The sequence below is a fragment of the Harpia harpyja genome, chromosome 20 (genome assembly GCF_026419915.1).
Source record: "Harpia harpyja isolate bHarHar1 chromosome 20, bHarHar1 primary haplotype, whole genome shotgun sequence".
Classification (NCBI taxonomy): domain Eukaryota; kingdom Metazoa; phylum Chordata; class Aves; order Accipitriformes; family Accipitridae; genus Harpia; species Harpia harpyja.
Genome location: NC_068959.1, coordinates 10429919 through 10451077, shown reverse-complemented (window position 1 = coordinate 10451077; position 21159 = coordinate 10429919). Strand labels below are relative to the sequence as shown.

The 21159-nt window shown below is 64.2% G+C and overlaps 3 protein-coding genes across 3 annotated transcripts; 2 read left to right on the top strand and 1 right to left on the bottom strand.

The window, feature by feature from the left end:
- Nucleotides 1-83: 83 nt before the first annotated feature.
- On the top strand, nt 84-4288 carry SNCB (synuclein beta). The gene is made up of 6 exons (XM_052772003.1): nt 84-215; nt 359-486; nt 1877-1915; nt 2265-2383; nt 3213-3302; nt 3539-4288. The coding sequence occupies exons 2-6, from the start codon at nt 366-368 to the stop codon at nt 3569-3571; spliced, it is 402 nt and encodes a 133-aa protein (XP_052627963.1). The 5' UTR covers nt 84-215; nt 359-365; the 3' UTR covers nt 3572-4288.
- Nucleotides 4289-5670: 1382 nt separating this feature from the next.
- LOC128134359 (glutamate dehydrogenase 1, mitochondrial-like) lies at nt 5671-13292 on the bottom strand. Its single transcript, XM_052772002.1, is given in 12 exon segments — nt 5671-5787; nt 6357-6419; nt 6790-7005; nt 7525-7605; nt 8313-8450; nt 9226-9284; nt 9287-9359; nt 11001-11180; nt 11387-11481; nt 12136-12199; nt 12698-12753; nt 13253-13292. Coding segments are annotated over 12 exon segments (1167 nt in total). The 5' UTR covers nt 13278-13292.
- Nucleotides 13293-17399: 4107 nt separating this feature from the next.
- GPRIN1 (G protein regulated inducer of neurite outgrowth 1) lies at nt 17400-20447 on the top strand. Its single transcript, XM_052772232.1, has 3 exons — nt 17400-17478; nt 18735-18828; nt 19031-20447. The coding sequence occupies exons 1-3, from the start codon at nt 17400-17402 to the stop codon at nt 20445-20447; spliced, it is 1590 nt and encodes a 529-aa protein (XP_052628192.1).
- The last annotated feature ends 712 nt before the right edge of the window (nt 20448-21159 follow it).

Sequence of the window (21159 nt, the reverse complement as noted above, 5' to 3'; positions counted from 1 at the left end):
GGTGCCGCTCCCGTGCGGGGCGGTGTGCGGGGCGGGGGCGGCCGGGCACGGCTCCGCACGGCCGGGCACGGCTCAGCCCGGCGCGGCGCGGTCCCCCCCGCGCATCACGGCGCAGCGCAGCGCGGCGCGGCCCCGGCACAGCCGCACTGAGCCCGCCCCGCCGCAGCCCGGCCCGGCCCGGCCCGGCCCGCCCGTCCCCGCCGCCAGCGAGCCAGGTCGGGCGGGCGGCGGGACTGGGAGCGGGCGGGCGGCCGCGCGGCGGGGCCGGGGGATGCGCGGGGCGGGCGGGAGCGGGGCCGGGCCGGGCCGGGCCGGGGGGGGCCGGGGCGGGGTGAAGCCGTGCGGCCTCTCCCCGCAGAGCCGCCATGGAGGTGTTCATGAAGGGCTTGTCCAAGGCCAAGGAGGGGGTGGTCGCCGCCGCCGAGAAGACCAAGCAGGGGGTGGCCGAGGCCGCCGAGAAGACCAAGGAGGGGGTCCTCTATGTCGGTAAGGGCCGGCTCGGCCTGCCTGCCCCCCGGCTAATCCCCGCCCGTCCCCTGCATGCCCCCGCCGGGCCCCTCTGCCTGCCCTTGCCCGCTCCTGCGTTTGCCCTTGCGTCCTCCTGCCCATCCCCCTGCCGTCCGTCCCCCCCCCTTCCCGCCCCCCCCCCCCAGCCCCCGTCTGCCCCTGCCCCTTCCCCGCCACGACCACCCTGCCGGCGGGGTGCCCCGGGGCAGAGGGCCGGTGCCTGCTGTGCCTGCCCACCCCCTGCCCACAGGACTTGTGCAGGCAGGAGGATGGGGCACCGCGGCTCCTCGCCGAGGATGCTCGGGGGCAGGCAGGAGCGCAGAGGGACGCTGATGGAGGTGGTGACCCCCGGTGCTGGCATGTGCCCGGCTCGGAGCGGAGGGACTGGGGACACGTTTGTCCCCCTCGGCGAGGCCGTGCCCTGGAGCGCATCCCACATCACGGCTCTGCCGGCATCTCCCCTGCACCAGCCTGGGGCTGGGGGGGGGTGTCCCTCTGCGCTGCCCCTCGGGGCCAGGGTCCATTCGGGGCCAAGTCCTAGAAGACATCGCTGGCAGGGAGGAGGCAGCTCCCGGGCAGGCTCTGTGCCCGGCTGTGGTGTTGGCCTGCTCGGGCAGGGAGCCGAGGCTGCCCCTGCCCGCAGCGGGAGGGAGGGTGCAGGGCTGGGGCTCCATCCTGCTCTGGAGGGCGTCAGCTCTGCGGGAGCGCTGAGGCCCCAGAGCTGTTCCCTCGGGCATTGGTGGGTGCCTGCCCTGGACCCCCACCCTGCCCAGGGGTGCGTGCTCTGGATGGGGGTTCAGCAGCTCAAGGAGCACCCCGAGGCCCCATCCTGCAGGAGCTGCCCGGCTCCCGCATTTCCCCCTGTCGCAGACACGCCGCTCCCATCCCATGGGGTGTCCTGGCATCTGCGGGCGGTGTTGCTCTGCCTGAAGGGAGCCCGGCAGGGTCCGCATGGCCAGCGGCAGCACCCAGCCCCGGGCTGTTCCAGCTGTGGGGCTTCCCGTGCTGCGTTGGCACCAGCTCTGGGTATGCATCCCAGCTCCCGCAGGGGGCTTTGCTCAGCGGCACAGCTGGCGTTCACCCTGCCTGGCTGTGCCCTGGCATGGCGCTGGGCCCCGGGGACTCTGCCCTGCCTGGCACGTGGCAGTGTCCCTGTGCTGCCCCAGCCTGGGCTCCTGCAGGGGCCGGAGGAGCCCTGCGGGGAGCCAGGTACGTGCTCGGTCCCCCGGCTGCCTCGGCGTGGCCGGGCTGGGGTGCAGGCAGGATGCTGCCCTGGCTTGCGGAGCCCTGCCAGGGTCCCGGGCGCGGCACGTAGCAGAGCCCGGCCACTGGCCCCTCTAACACCTTCTCTGTCTCTTTCTACCCCCAGGGAGTAAAACCCAAGGCGTGGTGCAAGGCGTCACCTCAGGTATGGTCCCCTCTGGCTCCCCACCGCGGTACCCCTCTGGCCCAGAGAGCGCGGCTGCACTAACGAGATCAGAGGCTAATTGAGGGGCTGATGTCACCCGGCTAAAGCCTCTTATATAACAGGGCCCGCAACGAAGAAGGATTTGCGGCGGCTGCTCGCACTCCCTGCCCAGCTGCAGAGCAGCATCCCGGCCCCCTCCCCTCCCCAGTGCCTGGGCAGGGAGGGGGGGGGCCTGATCCTGCCCAGCGACTCCCCACCAGCCCCCCCGAGCAGTGCGGGGCACGGAGCCGCAGCTGGGCACCCCTCCCTGGCACGGGGGGGCACTGATGGGCACCCCCGGCTCTTGCAGTGGCTGAGAAAGCAAAGGAGCAAGCGTCCCAGCTGGGCGAAGCGGCGTTCTCAGGCGCTGGCAACATCGCGGCGGCCACCGGGCTGGTGAAGAAGGAAGAGTTCCCTGCGGACCTGAAGGTGAGACCCCCCGGCCACTGCCATGCCCACGGAGAGGCTGGCACATCCCCAGGCTTGGCGGAGAGCCTCTCGGCTGCTCCCCAGCCCCGTGGGAGGGACCCTGAGGGTCCCCATCTGCTCTGCCTGTGCCCTGGGCAGGCAGGCGTCGCTGCCCCGAGCGTGCCGGCTGCGTGCGCGGCCGCTGCGGACGTGTGCGTGCGCGGGATCCTGCATGGCGGCCGGCTGCGTGGAGCCGGCGGTGCATCGCTCCAGCGGCTGCGAGGTGACCTGACAGCTGCGGGAGCGGAGGGGTGGGGAGGGGCGGCGGGTTCGCATCTCACCGCCCCCATGAGCCGTTGGCTTCCAGCTTAGCCCAAAATAGCATCAGCTGAAGAAATGAGGCCACCACTGCCGCTGCACGGGGGGATCGGCTGCCCCCCCTTCCCTCCAGCCAGCCACTCTGCCAGCCCCGGGGAGGGGTTACCCAGCACCACCCTCCCCTGCCAGGGATGCAGGATGCTCCCGCAGCCCCATCAGCACCTGGAGTCCGCCGGGGCCCACACAGTGCCAGCACCCATTGCCTGTCTGGGGCTGGGGCTGGGAGCGGTGCAGGGACATGTGTACCCAGGCCCTGCTCCCATGGACCCCTGCCTGTCACCTCCCGGCTAGGCTGGCTGGTGTGTGCCTGGGGTGCCCACTGGGCCCCACTGGTGCCCCCCACGTGGAGACCCCAGTATCCCGGGTGCGTTGCTGGTCTCTACCAGGTCCCCCTGGTCTGGCAGGTGCACGGAGGGTGGGTGCTACATGGGGGGGCTGTGTGCGTGGGACTGACCCCCCAGTTTACCCGCAGCCAGAGGAGGTGGCCCAGGAGGCTGTTGAGGAGCCACTGGTCGAACCGCTGCTGGAGCCAGAGGGGGAGAACTACGAGGAGCCCCCGCAGGTGAGGGGACGGGGTGGTAGGGGGGTGCAGGGCACCATGGAGGGCACAGGCTGCCAGCGCTCAGCACGCTGGTCGCCATCGCTGTCCAGAGCAAAGCCCGGAGCCTGCCTGCTCCCAGGTGCCCTGTCCACGCAGCCCTGCAGCCTCATGGGCAGGCTGGTGTGGGGCTGGCGGGGACAGGGGCTCCATGCCCCACCTGGGCTCTCTCACCGGCTCTTTCTTTCCCCACCCCACAGGAGGAATACCAGGAATACGAGCCAGAGGCATAATGGACCCCCGTCCTCGCCTCTTCCACCAGCAGCACAACGAACCGCCGGTAGCCCCCTGCTCCTCCCCAGCCGGCCCCGGCTGGTGCCCGCGTGCCGGGGAGGAGCAGGGGTGCCCCTGCCCCGTTCGCTCACGAGTTCTTCCTCCAGTTCCGTTCCAAGGGACCGTGTCCATGTCTCCGTACCGTGTCTAGCAGTGAGAAAAACCCGCCATGTCCAAGCCCCCGAGCCCCGGCGCGTGCCCGAGCCGTGGGCACTGCCCGCAGGGGCTGGTGTGCGTGCGTGCGTGTGTGCGTCCACGAAGCCCGGGTTTATCGCTCTGTATCCCTCCCAGCGCCATAAACCCCGGCTGCGTCCCGGCGTGTCTGTGTCTGTACAAAGCATGTTTACCTGCTCGCGGGCTGCTGTACATTTTGCTTGCACGCGTGTCCCTGTGGTTCTGCTCTGGTCATCGTGGAACTATTTTTTTTTATATATATCTCTCTATCTATGGGTGGACGGGTCTTTTGCCTTTGTGAACCCTTTGGCGCCTAAGCCCGCTCCCCAGCCTGCTGGGTGGTGACGGTGCCCGCGCCCCCCCCAAGGTCCCGTAGTGCCGACACTGTGTTGTGACGTGGCATGGATATCCCCCCGCCCCCGTCGCTGGATGTGCAATACGAGGGCAGCTGCCAGTGACACAGCTGCCCCCGTGTCCGTGAATAAAGCCAACTCTTGTCTGTAGCCCCCTGGTCCTGGTTGTGGGTGCCCTGGGGAGAAGGGTGGCCCTGCGCTTTGGCGGCAGGGGTAGTTTTGGGAAGAGGCATGAGGGACTGGGGCAGACTAGCTGACCCCTTCTGGCTGGGAGAGTGGGCAGGACTGGGTCCTCGTGAGGACAAGATGCCTTGCTGTCTGCTCGCTGCTGCGTCAGCAGCAGGTGACCGTGCCCTGGGCCTCCAGCTACGCTCTGGCTGAGGCCTGGGGCGCAGGCAGTGTCCCCGTGCCACCTGCCTGTGTGCTGGCTGCAGTGCTTTGCATCTGCAGGTGAATGCAGGAGGCCGTTTGGGGCCGAGGACCCTGAGCCAGGACGAGGCTAGACACAATCCTGGGCTCGAGCACTGGTTCCCTCCCAGGAGACACTGGCTGTGCTAGCAGAGAGGGTTCAGGGGCTGGGTGCAGGCTTCCCCCAGTCCTCCCTGCAGCAGGATGTGCTGCTGTTTGTGAGGTACCTCCTAGAGACGCACCCTGATCTTGTGCTAGAAGTGCAGAGCAAAGGGGAGCCTCTCCTCTGCTGTCCCCACCTTCCTATGTGACCCTGCTCCCCTCAGGGGGCCAGGGACATGGCTGGCACCTGCAGCTTGCTCAGCTGCAGTGTGACCACCTCAAGGGCAGGTGACTGCCACACACCACTAAGCGATGTCCACCACAGCAGGGGGTCCTGTGCCCACCCCAGAGCACAGTCCTTGGGCCTTCAGCTCCCCCAGGGCAGGGCCACCAACCCAGCCTGAGTCCCCAGCCAGCCTCCAGCCCCTTGACTGCAGCACAGGCCGGGGTGAGAGGCAGGGCTGAGTCTCCGCACCATGAATATCAGATTAAATCCCCTATCCATGCTGGCTTGCCAGCTTTGCCGGCAAAGAGTGAAGCTGCAGCAGTCAGCACGAACACACAACAGGTTTGCTGATGCCTGCAAATCCCCACCCTGGCTCTGCTCCCTGTGTCTGCGCCAGTTGCAGCAGTGCTTGTAGCACCCACCATGTGTTATTCAGTGGACCAAGACGTCTGTGCCTGGGGCTGGCTTTGCTGTGGGCTGTCCCCTCCCCTAGAGGTAATTGTACTTTTTCCTTCCCTTGTCTGATTCTGCCAGCCGTGGGCAAGAAGACCAAAACCAGCATTAGCACGGCTTCTTCCAGTGCCCAGGAGGCTGTAAAGGGGCTGGGGCAGAGGTGGAGCATGGGGGAAGACAGCCCCCTGCCCAGGAGAGCTGAGAGCCAGGCAGCAGGGAGAGAATCTGCTCAAACCAACCATTTATAGAGACTAGGGTGTCCGGGCACTCCCTGTGCAGCAGGACTGTGACCCTCACTGTACAGCTGGCAGTGATGCCAGGGGCAGCCCTGCCAGCTGCTGTGTCAGTAGGTGAAGCCGGCCTCGTTGTACACGGTGAACACCTTCTCCAGAGCGCACAGGTAGGCAGCGGTTCTCCGGTCCAGGCCCAGGTTGTACCTTGCAGCCATGGGCATAATTTGCTAGAGAGAGAGAGAGATGTCAGGCTGGTTGGTACGTGCTGGGAGGGTCTGGGGGCAAGGGGGGGGCAGAGGACACAGTGAGGGGTCTGTTCTGTAAGACCTGGAGCCACCTATGAGCAGGTCTGGAGAGACTCTCCCACTGCTGCCCCACAGCGCTCCCCTGGGGACAGACCCTGCGCCCACGGGTGGGCTCCACGAACACAGCTCACACTGCTGAGCACGGCATGCGCCCACCTCCCCGACAGGTGGCACGAGACCACCCCCCACCCAGCACTGCACCCCCCGGCTCATCTAAGCAACCCTGGAAATGGGGCGCATGGGTTTGCGGGAAGAGAGGGACAGGGACGCAGCAGCAACAAGGGATGCTGCTGAGCACGAGGCTTTACCCGAACTGTGGATACAGCCACCACTGGGAAGATGAATCACCATCACCAGGCCTCACGCTGACCTGCCAGGACTGGTGATGGGGTGCTGTGGGTGGGCACCCCCCAAATACAGCCCAGAGTCTCTGCAGTGAGGCAAGGGGCCCAAGAGCAGGGATGGGCGAGGCAAAGAGCCCTTGGAGGTACCTTGGCTGACTGCTCCATGGTGTAGGCCAGTCCCGAATACATGATGTCCTTCTCTGAGGCACCCTGAGGGGGACAACAAGTGAATCCTTTGTGGAAGAGGCTAGAGGCTGGCCCCCCCAAACTCATTTATCAAACACAGCCCCTCTGCTCGGTGCAGGACCACCACAGGTAATGCAAGCTTGGCTTGCCACCTCTACAGCTGGTTCCAGCACATGGCTTGGCTCCTAAGGGACTCCCTGCAGCACCCTCAGATGGCAGCGCTGTACCACCACAGACGGCATCTCCACCCCATCCCCTCCATCAGTGGGATGATAGCACGGGGGGCTCTGTAGGTGCCACAAGCTCGGCTTTCAGCAATGGGATGGCAGACAGGAGTGTCTGGGAATGTGAAACAAGTGAGCCAGGACAACCCTCCATGGTTGTAGGCACTTACAGTCACACGGGCCTGGAACTCTGGGGACGGGATGATGGGGATCTCCCCTCTGGCCTTGCCAAACCACTGCTCCAGGCTGTGCTGAACTGACTGCAGGAGGTGGTAGCTGGATTCCCGCTCATACTTGAAGCTGAGGCGGCCATAGCTAACGTGGTTCAAGTTCTTCAGCCACTCAAAGAAGGACACAGTCACACCACCTGCATTCACATACACGTCCTGCCAAGAGCAGTACACGCTTCAGATGTGCTGCTTAGGGTGACACATGACCAATCTGGGGATCTCTCCTCCTCTGCCTTGGGTCCCTCCCTATACCCTTGGGCTCTGCCCTCAGAGACAGTCCTGAGGTTACTGGGATGGCCAAATCCTAGAACCACGGTTGCTCTGCACTGACTCTGAGCAGAGACACCAGCTGGTCTGACAACCTGTGTGACATGGCACAGTTTGCTCTTGGCCCATCAGCAGCTGCAGGACATCCTGGTGCTGGCCAGGTGCCCCATGACTATCGCTGCTGCAGCTAAGAACCAGGAGGGTTCAGAAGAGAAACCAAGCATCTGAGATGTCCTCAGGAGCTGGGGCAAGGCAGGGAACAGGCTGACTGAGACAGCACCATCAATGCTGCCTGATCCCAGAGCCTGGCAGAGCCCAGCTGGATCCACATCGGTGCAGCTGACAACACTGTGTGGCCCTAATAGCCACGAGCCCACCATCTCCCCGTGTGCGTGGGGATGGACATACTGGGATGACCAGGATGTTTCTTTGCAGGAATATCTCGTGTGCTGCTGGTGTAGTGGGGCCATTGGCAGCTTCTGCAATGATCTGAGAGCACAAGCAGGACAGAGGTGAGATAGGTGGAAGAAATGAAAGAAGAAACCAGTGACAGGCTGCTTTCCCTGCTGCTGGGATCCACCCCCCCAGGCCACTTCTGGCAGCAGGGCTCTGGGCACTTGCTCCCCACCAGAGCTGTTCAGAATGAGCAAAAGCTCAGACCTCATGTTTTGCACAGAATGATTAAAGGCTCAGGCTGCAAAAGACCTTTGCTGTGACAGAGTCCCAGGTTCCAGCACGCCCTATCCCTTTGGTCCCTAGAGCTCACAGTGAAGGGACGAAGCTGGTATTTGTAGCAGTCCCCTGCTTTGATCACTGTTACCTGGTGCCTATGATTTCCAGTGTCAACACTGTGACACCCAGTACCTTCCAGGGTATCATCTCCTCTGCCCTGGGGGGGAGCATCTGATACAGCAGTGAAGACTGAGGATGCCAGAAGAGCCAGCCAAGGTCACTCCAACGATCCTTACTCCCTGCCAGCAAAGGGAAGGGCTTGGGCTTTCTTCCTCCCCTAAATTATGTGACCTGCTACCTCTGCCTCACACTCTGTCCCTCTGGTACAGTGGGCAAGTTGTCAGTGCAGTGATGTGACACCTTGCTGGGGTGCTGAGTGCCAAAAGTGAAGGTTCAGCAGGGCTGCTGTCACTAGCACACCAATGCAGGGCCTGTTGGGAGTGTGTGGCATGAGTGGTCTGTACCTTTGCCTGCATCCAGGGTGCATTCTCCCTTGTGAGCTGCTTCTCAATAGCGGCAGGGATGAGGATGTCACAGGGCACCTCCAGGATGCTGCCATCATAGGGCTCTGCTTTTGGGAAGCCAACTATGGTGCCATGGCCCTGGAATGAGTAAGAGAGTCTGGCTGGGCCCAGCCTGGCAGTGTTGAGCACTGCCCTCAGAAGTGGGCTCTGTAGGAGATGAGGGGCAGCCCCCTTCTCTGTGGGCATTTCAGAGACAGGCACTGACCACCACTCCCTAAGAACAGGGGCTGGGTTGACTGGTGTCCTGGTTTCAGCTGGGAAAGAGTTAATTTTCTTTCTAGTAGCTGGTATAGTGTTATGTTTTGGATTCAGTGTGAGAAGAATGTTGATAACACACTGATGTTTTCAGTTGTTGCTAAGTAGTGTTTAGACTAAGTCAAGGATTTTTCTTTCAGCTTCTCATGCCCAGCCAGCAAGAAGGCTGGAGGGGCACAAGGAGTTGGGAGGGGACACAGCCAGGACAGCTGACCCAAACTGGCCAAAGGGATATTCCATACCATGTGATGTCATGCCCAGTATATAAACTGGGGGGAGTTGGCCTGGGGTGGGGATCGCTGCTCGGGAACTAACTGGGCATCAGTCAGTGAGTGCTGAGCAGTTGCATTGTTCATCACTTGTTTTGTATATTCCAATCCTTTCATTATTATTGTCATTTTATTATTGTTACTATTACCATTACTAGTTTCTTCCTTTCCGTTCTATTAAACAGTTCTTATCTCAACCCACGAGTTTTACCTTTTTTTTTTCCCCGATTCTCCCCCCCATCCCACCGGGTGGCGGGGGAGTGAGTGAGTGGCTGTGTGGTGCTTAGTTGCTGACTGGGGTGAAACCACAACAACTGGGCTCAACTCACCTGCTGATAGTCTTCTAGCTCCTTGGGGTCAATCCCTCCAGGATTGTAAATGGCTCCGTCTCCCCAACACAGATGCAGTGGGCTCCGTAATCATGCAGGTACTTCATGGTGTGCAGCCCCACTTTGCCAAAGCCCTACTGCAACACAGAGCAGAGACAGTCTGGGGAGAAGGAAGTTGTGGGGACAAACACTGAAAACTGACCTGCTGCTCTGGTAACAGTCCCCTCTGAGGAGCTTGAGCTGAGAAGCACAAATAAGAACCCCTGATCTAGCAGGTCTTGGTGAATGTTTTGGCTGGATGGAGCCTAGGACCTGGCAGGACAGAGATCTCTTTGGCTAGTTAGAGGGTTGTGAAAAGCAGAGCCCGTGGGACAAGGGCTTCCCGCTCAGCCCGTCTTTATCACCTCCAGAGCTCCTGGACATGATGTTCCAAGCACAGCATGCCATTCAGTTTCTAAGGGCCAATCTCGATAGAATACAGATCCAGTTGAGAAACAGTCTCTTGGTGGACACCATGCAGAACCTAAGCACAATCCGAGCAATTTTCCTGCACCTCATGCTGAGGAGGTGTGATCAGCTGCCATGGCACAGGGCAGGGCCATGGGGGTAGCTCAGCTCTTATGGGAACAGATGATTTTGCACTGTCTGCCCCAAAGCACTTGCTAGCTTGCTACAGCTCCTAAAACAACACTGGTTCCTGAGACTGCAAAAAGAGCTCCCAAACACAGCAAAATTATACACACAGTAGCCAAGGACTTCAGCCTTCTCATTCTCTGCCACATCAGCGAAGCAGAAGGATGTGCGGAAAGGGACGATCAAAGGCAGGGCCATTCCCCAGGGCACTGCGGGCAGCAGCTCCGGGTGCAGCCTCTGTTCAAAGCCTCTTCCCCGCGGCAGGGAAGTGCGTTGGGGAGCGAGTGCTCAGAGGAAAGCAGAGAGTGCCAGCCACAGGCAAGACTTCAGCTGCGCAGTTTCCAGTTTATTTCTCCCTTGCAGAGAGCAGTGGCCTCAGCAGCAAACGGGCAGCTGCGGGCAGAGCAGGCAGTGGATCAGGGCAGCAGTGCGTGGCAGAGAGCAGGAGCTCCTGGAGCTACAGCAGGGGGAAGCACCTCACCGCAGTTATGAGCAGGCCCTGGGCTGCAGGGAAGGGAAGATTCTTCCTGTGAGGAGAGGGGTAAAGGCAGAGCTGGCACCCTCAGGGTCCCACCGAGCTCCCAGGCTGCTAAGCAAGGCAATGCCAGCGTGGGCCAGACCCACAGAGCACCCAGAAGCAATGGGGGCTACACCCACAAGCAGGACATTCACTGCAGGTGACATCACAGCTTGCTGAGGCCGGTTTGGAGGTGACAGAAACGTGAAGTTGTCACTGGGGTCGGCTCTTTCCATCCAGTCTGGCAGAGCCCCCTGTTCCCTGCCACCTCTCCGCTCTGGCTGCTGCACAGGAGAGGGTCAGTCACAGCTTCCATTTTGTGAGCGTTTTCAGGTGGGATGGCTACAGAGAAACCTTGGCAATGCCTGTGCAGTGTGAGCAGCATAGCACCCCTTGACTGCTGGTTTGAGTTTTTAAGAGACAGGCTCTTAGAAACTGATCCACACGCAGCAGGTCTGAAACACTGCTCAAACAAGTGCCAGCTGCCACAGGGTGAGGAGAGATTTGGGAAATCATGTCCAAGCAGCACTGCAGGAGCCAAGACTGAAAGCTCTCCTGGAAAGGAGGGGCAGAAAGGTCCTAAGGAAGTGTCCTCTTCAAAGCTCTAGCTGGGCTGAGCACTCACCTGCAGCACAAAGGTCTTGCCGGGGAAGCCGGGGCTCAGGCCGATGCAGTCCATGTAGTCTGTGTTGGTGATGTAGTTCTCAATGCCATGCAGGACACCTCTCCCGGTGGCAGAGTGTCGCCCATGGATGCCTCCCTGGCTGATGGGCTTTCCTGTCACACGCGCCTGGGCATTGATGTCCTGCAAGGCCAGGATGGGGAGAGAGAAGGTTAAGGTCTCACCTGGTGCAAGTCCTCTAGAGAGGACCTTCCCCAAGCCTCAGCTTCCCTCCCCCTCCCCCAAGCCTCAGCTAAACCTAAAGCAACTCAGTGGCACACGCCTCTGGGCACAAACCCTCATAGTGCCCATGGCATCCCGGGCTCAAAACCAGCACTGTCGGAGCTTACCTGGTACCCCAGTGTGTGGGTGTAGGTGTCAGCTATCCAGGACATCTCCCGTTCCCCGGTACTGACATCGGGGGCCAGCACATCAATCCCAGGCCCTGCAGAATAGAAATATCTGTCTAATCCTGTCTTTGCAATTCGATTGCTCTGCTCCAACCAATGGCATGTGTACAGCCAGGTGATTTCCACAGGCTGGTCATGTCCTTGGGCACACCAAGGGTCCCCTGACCAAAGCGTGGTGCTGCCTACACCCCAAGGTCTCTCCAGCTTCCCTCAGGCATGAGTGGCTTTGGCTTTTGCAGGCCCTTTGCCTTTTGCAGGCCCTTTGCCTTGTCCCTTCCCAATAATTTCAAGTAAAGAGGGAGTGTAAAGGTCTTTGCCTTGTGACCAGCACACACTGAGCTCTCTATCACACACTGAGACAGGAGAAACTTTCACTCCTCCCTGCGACTGTGCAGGCCAGCGGGAATGGAGGATAATGCCCAGGTGAGACCCCTGCCCAGCAGCAGCTGGGAGGCAGCCTGGGCCAGCCCTGCCAGTGCTTGGCACTGCACGAGGCTCCCCCTGCTCCAAATTCACAGCGCAGGCAGAGCAAAGCGGTGAACAGACAGCAGAGCACCAGGGCAGTGAGCGCTGCTGACAGGCAGTGAGTGAGAGGCAGCCTCTGTGCCTGCCTAGCCAGGCAGCCACTGCCCGCTCCGCTGCCTGCAAGCCACACACTGCTTACAGAACTGGGACAAAACCACGCTCACCTATAAAACCCTTCTTGGCCATTTCTACAGTAAAATGCCTTGTTATTTTCTCCAGCTCATGTTCCTGTGCGAGAACAACAAAACACAGTTATTACTGCAGGCCCCAAGAAAAATCACAGAGCCGTGGTACAGCATCCGGCAGCTGCCCTGCCCTGCCTGTACAGGGCACACCCTGATGTCTCCAGGGAGTTCATTCACAGCAGCTGGGGATCCTGGATCGAAAAAAGGAGATGTGTAAACTCCTGGTCCCTTTGCTCACTGCCCTTCCAACCTCTTGCTGATTTGCACCTTCCCCCAGCACAGCAGGCAGCGGCAGGAACGTCCTTACTCCAGACTCCTTCAGCGTGTCTCTGGCCAGATGCACTGACCCATAAACCAGAGTTCACCACCCCTCTCCCTGCCCCAAGCTGCTTTTCACAGTCGCTGGGTGAGTGTTACTCACTACGAATGTCTCGCCCCGCTTGTCAGAGTGCATCGCTGTGATACGCACGGAGAGGGAGGGCTGTGCAAATGGAGCGTGAGTTATGGGCTGTCGGTGGGGGAAGGAAAAGAGTGAACTCACCGAGTATTTCCTTGGATCGATCCTCACACCTGTCATGGCACCACCAAAAGGAACATCTGGAAAAGACCAGGTAAGGCAGACAGATGTTCTCTGCCAGCTCACCATCTCCTGGCGGGGAGGAGGTGACCATGGCAATCATGAACTTGTTGGTGAATCCAGGCAAGGGGCCAGCGCTTCCCCACGCCACACATGGCTCCCCCCTAATGCCACGCGGCCTCTGCGGAGCAGAGCTGAAGGCAGGACAGGATATGGCCCCTGAGCCTGCCACAAACGCCACCAGCCAGAGCTGAATCCATGACAACCCAAGCACAGAGACTGCATCTGAGAAGCACAGTGCTTGATGCTCCCTGATTAACACGAACATCCTGGACTGCCAGTGGCGTATTCTGCAGTCACAGCAAGCCTTGCCCTTGCACATCCGTGCCCAGAGGAACATCCTGCACTTCTGGAGCACTTCTGATTTTCAAAGCATCTAATGAGCTTTTCTGACTCACTGTATCATGGCCCCATCCCATGCCCAAATCGCCATGTGCTTTACGTTCCCCTTGTACTTACCCACTACGGCGCATTTGTATGTCATTAATGCAGCCAGGGCTTTTACTTCATCTTTTACTTCATCGACACCGACTGAGCTGCTGAAATGAACCCCTGGGAAAGGAGAGAGAAGAAATGAAGAGTCCCTGCCTTTTTACCACAAATGGCACAGAGGCATTATAGGAGAGGCTTTGTTTCTTCTGAAATGGCAGCATCTCGTCGCAATAAGTCATCAGCAATTGTTCATCTAGACCTGTTCCTCCAGCTCACCACAGAATGGAAAGCAGTTTCCTACTAGCCGGCCATCCCACAGACACAGGCCTTTGCTGTGGCCAGCACTTCAAACAGCCCAGCCACAGCACGGCGAAAGCCTCAGGCTAAGGGCGAGGAGACAGGAGGCTCAGACCCTCCCCTCAGGCTCAGAACAACTGTCACCGCTTTGAGGTTTAGGATGAGGCGTCAAACGCATGCAGAAGTGGCCACCAGCCACACTGCTCTCGTGCTCCAGCGCAAGCTGGAGCAGCTGGACTGCAGCTGAGGTTGGCAAAGCTGCCTCTCCCAGGTGCATTCTGTCCTTCTGCAGGATGCATCCAAGGAAAGCATCCTCCTGGGCACCTCCGTACGCATCCTGACCACCACTGCGCTAACGCAGACGCCTCTCATTCGGCCCTCCCGCACCCCGAGCCAGGCAGGGGTGAGCCCAGCCGAGCCCCACACATAGGGCTGGGTAAGGATGGAGAAGTGCGTAGTGGGGCCGCGGCTCCCTGCCTCACCCCCTTTGCAGGGCAGGCGGTGCTGGCTGTGCTGGGCCCGCCAGCCCCGCACCACCTCCCAGGTGCTGCTGTCCCTGCGCAGGGGGAAGGACAGCTCCAGGACATGGCTGCAGCGCCAGATGGTCTCCAGGAGCCCGCGCACCCAGGGCAGCTCTCCCCACCGGGCCCCCGCTGCCGCCTCTGCCTCCACCATGGCAGCTGCTTGCCCGTAGAAGGCCTCCACCATGGCCAGCAGCCCGGGGGCGTCGGGGCTGCCCCCAGCCAGGCCGGCCGTGCCCTGGCACCACCCCGGCACCGCCATGGTGGTCCCCCGGCCCAGCCGCCTCCCCACCGCCCCCAACATGGCTGCCCCTGCCCCGCCGCCCTGCTAGCGGCCAATAAGGGCCACCCTGGGTGGCTGAGGGCGCGCCCTTCAGCAAACGGCTCTCTGATTGGCTGATTCCCGCAGGGATGGCCGTGGGGGGGCGCTGTGAGAGAGGAATGGGCGGGGTGGGTACAGCAAGGCTCTTCTGATTGGCTGATTCTCCGGCCAATGGGAGATGGGAAGATGGGGGCGGGGTCTGCACAGGGAGAAGAGGGCCCAGAGGGGCGGGGCCAGTCGGGGGCGGGGCAATGCGGGGGGCGGGGCCACGCGGGGGCGGGGCTAGCAGGGCCAGGGGCGTGTGCGGGCTGGGTGCATGGGGGAGCCGGGGCCGTGGGGCAGGGGGGCCTTGGGGTGCTCGCCCAGCTCCCAGGGCCCGCACAGCCCCACGCTGCCATCCCAGCAGTGGGGGCTGTGCCTCCCTGTGCCCCCATCCCTGCCTGTGCCCCCCAGCTGACCCCGGGGCCATGTCCCTGCCTGCACCCGGGGCCCTGCCTGCACCCAGGAGCATCCAGGGCGATGTGCTTGGCCGCCGGGCTGTGGTGTCCCAGGCACGGTGCCCTCGACCCCGCAGCTCTGGGGCAGGTCAACCCCAGCCACGGGCTGTGTTTTGGGGCACCCAGGGCAGAGGGTGCTGGCAGGGATCAGGTTCCCCCCCCAGCACCTCCACACTCAGGCGGCTGGGAATGCAGCACTATTTTTAGGGTGCTTGGTGCTTTTGGATCTCCCGGTAATGTCCTTGTCATCCCAAGGCACTCGCAGCTCTGGGCACGCCGAGGGTCTTCCTGCTGGCAGCACGACCCATCCTGGGGAGGGAGCCTGGGGGCAGCGTGGGACGCACAGCTGTCAGCGATGGCAGCCTGGTGCCCCCGGGCATCCCCTGCCGCTCCCATTTGTCAGCTCCGGAGCCCGACCTCCCCGCCCGCAGATAGCGTGGGCAGCCGCGCGTGAAGGTGGCGTGGTGAAACCCGTCGCCTTCCCGCCGGGCAGCCCCGGAGGGGGCACGTTCCCCGACCAGACCCTTTCGACTGCGTTCCACCGCTCCCCGGCACAACCGGGCACCGGCGAGCCGGACGGCGAGGAGCCAAGCCTGGGCCGAGCCGTGTGCCGGGCGCGTGTGCCTGCCCGCACCGACGTGTGCGGGCGCCGGCGGCGTGCTGGCGGCTGTGGGGGAGCCCGGCGCGTTCACGTGGCGCTGCCCGTGCGGCGTGGGACGTGGGCCGCGGCGCCGAGGGAGGGGGCTGCCGTGCTACCTGGGCCGGCAGCCCCCTCCGCCGAGGGAGAATGCGCTTTTCAGGCAGCTGCCTGACTCCTCGCGCGCCGGCAGCGCGGGAGTGCGTTGCCAAGGCGATGGGGACCATCTTACTCATCCTCCTCGCTATTGTTCTCCTGCCAGCCCCGAGGTGCCCGGGCGGGGAGAGGAGGAGGAGGAGGAGGAGGAGGAGGCAGGCGGCCTGGGATGAAGGCTGCCTGCGGGGAGGGGGGGGGATGCTCCCCGCGATTCCCCCCCGGCCGGCCCTGGAGGGGACGGGGACGCGCTGGGTGCCGGGATGCCGATGGGGACGGGGAGAGCGGCTGCCGGCGGAGCTGAGAGCGGCGGGTGGAAGGAAATGCCGGCAGGATGCGGCCCCGCAGCCCCCCGCCCTGCGGCAAAGTCCCGGCCAGGGGCTGGGGGACGTTTCGGTCCCCTCTGCCATCACTTGATCCTGCCTGTGGTGCCTCTTGTCCCCCCCCAGGGTCTGTGCCCAGGCTTGGGTCTGATCCCACATGGGGTGGCGTGGGATGTAAACCCATACCTACGCCCCACACCATGCTCCCCCCAATTGCAAGTGGGCAACTGGGCCCAGTCAATGCTGCGGGACTGGGACCAGCACACAGGACCATGGGTGGGGACAGACACCTTGAGGGGGGGGAACACACTGATGGGTGCAGTGATGCACCCCCACCCCATCCAACCACTGGGGTGTCCGGCGGCGACATGGGGCTGCCCTGCTCTGCCCCAGGGAGGGTAAAGCAATGCTTTTTATTTTATTTCCATATCCTGCCTCCCTATTTTTAGCCTTTGGGGTTTTGTTCCAGCCTGGCTGTTTACTGGAAGGAGCATTTCCAACCTCCCTTGTCTCCAAGCAACCAGGTGTGCCAGCTCCCATCGCACTGGCCTCACCCTATAGATCTATAGGTTCCCCTGTCTTGGGGTTACCACCCCCCCCCGACCCTATAGATCTATAGCTCCTGCTCCAGTGCTGACATCCCCCGGACAGGGAGGGGATCCTGACCCTATTGGGGGATGGGAGGCAGCTGGGGGGGGGGGGGGTCAGGGAGATGCTGATGCTGGAGGGTTTTGGGGGGGGATGCAGGGATGCAGGCGAGGCGAGCAGGACGCCTTCCCCCCCGCAGCGGGAGCGGGAGTGCGTGGGAAGGAGTTAGACAAAGCCTGAGCCCGGGAGCAGAGGCAAGCGCTGCCGAGAGGGAGACGGGGACGTTCTCCCCTCCCCATCCTCCCCCACCCTTGGGCGAGGGGTACGCGGGAGCCCAGCTCCATCCCCGCCGCGGTGGCACGTTGTCCCCATCCCTTGGGCTGGTTGGGGTGCAGCCCCCCCCCCCCCAGTGATGCCTGGGAGGGAAGCGGCCATCTCCATCACCAGGTAGGAGAGGGACCGGGCTCTGTGTGGCTGTCACCCCCACCCACGGGACCCACGCTAAGGGCTGGGGACCCCCTGAGCTGGCCGGTGCCGGCCACGTGCCCTGCTGTGCCCGGGTGCACGGGGGGTGCCGGGGTGACCGTCCCTGGGGGACACGGGGGGGGGCGATGCTGGGGGATGCCGGGGGGGGGGGCTGTGGGGTGATGGGCAGCTCCCAGGGCGGGCCGGTGGGGTCACAGCGATGACACCGGGGGGTGCTGGGACCCCCACGCTCCTCGCGGCAGCCGGCCCTCCCTCGCCTCCCCACCGCTGCCCGGGGGCACCGGGGCGGGCGGCAGCCGGGGGGGAGCGGGCCGGGGCGCGGTACCGCCCCCGCCGCCGCCGCCCCACGCATGCTCGCCTCCGCCGCTGCCGCCGCGCCGGAGCCGAGCGGAGCGGAGCGGGACGGGACGGGAGGATCCGCCGCCGCAGGTAACGGCGGCCCCGGGGCGCACGTGGCGGGACCGGGCCGAGGCGCTGCGGCCGCCGCCGCCCGCCCCGTACCGGCACCCCCAGGGCGGGGGGGGGGGGGGCGCGGCGGCGGCGCGGGCCCCGGGATGGGCGGCGGGGTCGGTGTCGGGGTGGCCTCCTCCCCCCACCAACCCCGGCCGGGGCTGCCGCGGGGGCGGCTTTGCCCGGGGATCGGCCGGGGAACCGGGGCCGGGGCGTGCACACGCGTGTCCGTGCGTGCGGGTGTGCCCGTAGCCATGTGCTGGCGTGTGCGTGCCTGTGCGTGTGCACACGCGTGTCTGTGCGTGTGCGCGTGCCTGTGCGTGTGCACACGCGTGTCTGCCTGCCTGAGCGTCTGCACACGCGTGTGCCGGGGCTCGCAGCTCCTCCGTGGAGCAGCAGTACCGGGGCAGCACACCCAGCCCCGGGCCGGGCAGGGCACCCACAGCCCCCCGGGACGTAGGGTGCTGTCAGGGCAGGTCGGGGTGCAGGGCGGCAGGCCCCCCCCCCCCCCGGGAACGGGGTGCTGCGTGGGAAGACAGGGATGGGGGGGGCAGTGTCATTGTCTCCAGGGCTCCAGCGGTGCTGGGCAGCTGCGGGGGGGTCGGTGCCAGCCTGGTCCCTGCTCCTGCTGCTTCCCTTGGGGGGCACTCGCTCGGCTCCAGCCGTGTCTGCCTGGCTCTGCCCTCTGCGGGACCCACGAGTGGCCGTGGCCAGAGGCGTGGAGTGCCCCACAGCTGTGGGACCCATGTGCTCCCAGCTCCCGAGGGACTCGCTGGCGCTGGCAGAGCTGGGGGGCTCCCGGAGAACTTGGGGCTTCCCGCCATGCTCCTGCTACAGGGCTGTCCCATGGGGCTGGGGAGGGTTTGGAGCAGTTGGGTGACAGCAACCTGTGTCCCCCCGCTGTGCCGGGGTGCCTGCCTGCAGCCAGCTCTGCGGAGCATGGCTGGGAGCTCGGCACATCCGCAACACGGGGCGTAGGTGCTGAGCTGGGGGTTCCCGTGGCTGGGGGACACATGTCACTCCCAGCTCCGGGGATGCTGGTCCCAGTGAGCAGAGGGAAGGACTTGGCCTGCCCCATGCCCCTGCCGTGCCCTGCAGCACACCTCAGGCCCCAGGCCCAGCTCGCTCTCACCCCACACTGCGCCCAGCTCCCCACTGGCAGGCAGGGAGTGCCGAGCATCCCAGGCTCTCAGCCTGATGCCCGGACCGTGCTCCAGCTGCTGCTCTCTCCACAGGGGTGCCTACACCACATCCCCCTCTCCAGCAGCTGCAGCAGCGCCTGGATCCCGTTCCTGGTCTGGCCGCACCAGGGGAAGGCTGGCTTTTACGGTAGGCGACCGACACCGTTCCTCCCTTCTCGTGGGGCCAGGCACCGGCTGCCACCACACAGGCTGTGCTGGGGCTGGTGGGTGCTCCAGGCAGCCACCCAACCTGTTGTCACGGGTGGCGTGGGGAAAAACAGTTGGCAACCGAGAGGGACTGGGTGTCCATGCACTGCTTCTCCCTCACTGCCCCATCCTCTCTCTTGCAGACCAGCAGCGGGACTAGCATGGGAGAAGCCTTCCCCAGCCATGGGCAGTGCTAAGGAGCCCGACGGGCTGCAGCTGCTGAGCCGCCAGGCCGGGGCTGAGGACACCTGCGAGCCCAGCGCCAGCTCCCCTGGCTGCCCACCGGTGGGCGAGTGCCTGCCCAGCTCTGGCTGTGCCGTGGGGGGCCGTGCCATGAGGACCTGCTGCGTGTCTGAGCTGGAGGCCCAGGGCACCATGGCCAGCCCAGTGGTGGAGAAGGTGCCATCACCGACGGGACCGGCTCCCAGCACGCTTCTCCCAGACCCTGGCGTGGAGCCAAGTGTGGCGGCAGTGACGGGGAGCTGCGGGGGACCAAGTGGCGCTGCCCCTGCCTGTGGTCCCGTGGGGATGGGGCTCCCCAGCACCCAGAAGGAGAACACAGCCCCCGTGCCCCCCCTGCCTGAGCCCTGCCTCAAGGTGCCCAGCAAGGACATGGGGAGCGTGCCGGCTCCTGCCAAACACGTGGCATTCGTGGAGCCTGCTGTGGGCACTGGAGCAGCTGAACTTCCAAGCCAGGAGCAGCCCCAGGATGGCACAGGGACGTCCTTGGGCGCTGCGCCCCAGCTAAGGGGCAGCGAGGCTCCCAAGCACCCCCAGGGGGGCATGGCAGACCCTGCTGGCACCGGCACTGCGGGGAGCGGGGGCCAAAGCGAGGCAGGGCTGAGCCCTGCTGCCCTGGGCCAGGGCAGGGCTGAGAGGAGCCCAGCCCAGGGTGTGGATGCCGGGAGCAGCCAGCAGCCCCGGACAGCCAAGCTGCTCTGTGAGTCCTACTCCTTCAAGGTGACCCCACCGCAGGACGCCGGGATGCAGGACACAGGGACGCAAGTGGACAGCCGAGCGTCCCTGGTGTCGGTGGCCTTGAGCCCCATGAGCCCCCCGGGTGGGGCTGCTGCCTTCACCTTCCCCAAGAGAGAGCTGGGCTCTGTTGCCCCCCCGCACCCAGAGCCCTCCAAGAAGGATGCGGAGATGCAGGTGTCCATGCCTGTGGAGACCCGCTCGGTGGCCACTGGGCCCATGACGCCGGTGGCCAAGTCCCCGCAGGCCTCGTACCCCGAGGTGCATGTGAAGGGGACAGTGGCGGAGGAGGCTCCGGAGCCCATCCGGGAGGTGAGCTGGGACGAGAAGGGGATGACGTGGGAGGTGTATGGGGCCTCCATGGAGGTGGAGGTGCTGGGCATGGCCATCCAGAAGCACCTGGAGAAGCAGATCGAGGAGCACGGGCGGCAGGTGGTGATGACCCCTCAGAGCACCCGTGCCGGCTCTGTCAAGGGAGCCCCCCACAAAGGCGAAGCCAAGAGGCAGCCCAGCATCTTTCGGGCTCTGCTGCAAAACGTCCGGCGGCCCCGGTGCTGCTCCCGCACCGGCCCCGCCATGGAGTGAGCTGCTGCCCGCGCCAGCGGGGTGGGGGTGCCGCGGGGCTTCTCGGGGGAAGCGGGGAGGGCTCTCTGCCCCGGCGTCCCGAGACGCCCGCTGCCAGTGTGTGGGGCTCCTGGGGCTGGGGCAGGCGGTGATGGAGCACCGCACGCTGGGGCAAGGCATCTCCTTTGCCGGGGGTCCCCCTGCCAGCCTGCCGTCCCCCCACCAGCCTAGCCCTGTGGAGGTGCCCTGGGACGTGAGGCTGGTGCCCTGTCTCTGTGCTTGGTGGCTTTTTTCAGCATGAGGAAGCATGTGGCTCTTTCTAGCCGGAGATGGCTGCTCCGTGGCATCTCCTGCCTGTGGCACAGGTCTGGACGTGGCTCAGGGTGGGCACGAGCAGGTCGCTGCTGGCTCCCCCGAGCTCTGGCCTTGCTCGCACACCAGGCAGCAGCATTGCTCCCCGTGCTGGAGAGACGCTGGTGCGTCGCCATGCCGCTGCTTTGCCTGCCCAGGGCTCGGCCACGCTCTGACCAGCCCGTGGCTGTGCACACGCGGGTCTCCGTGGCTGCCCAGTGCAGGGGCGTTCAGCCTGGACCTCCACAGCCCTGTCCTCTCTGCCCCACTGCCGTGCCGTGGGTGCCCCAGAGCTCGGAGGATGTGGCCACGCGGGGCACCCAGACAGATCTCAAATGGGAGAGACTGGGGCCAACTACAGCTGTGGTGGAGAGCCGCTTAT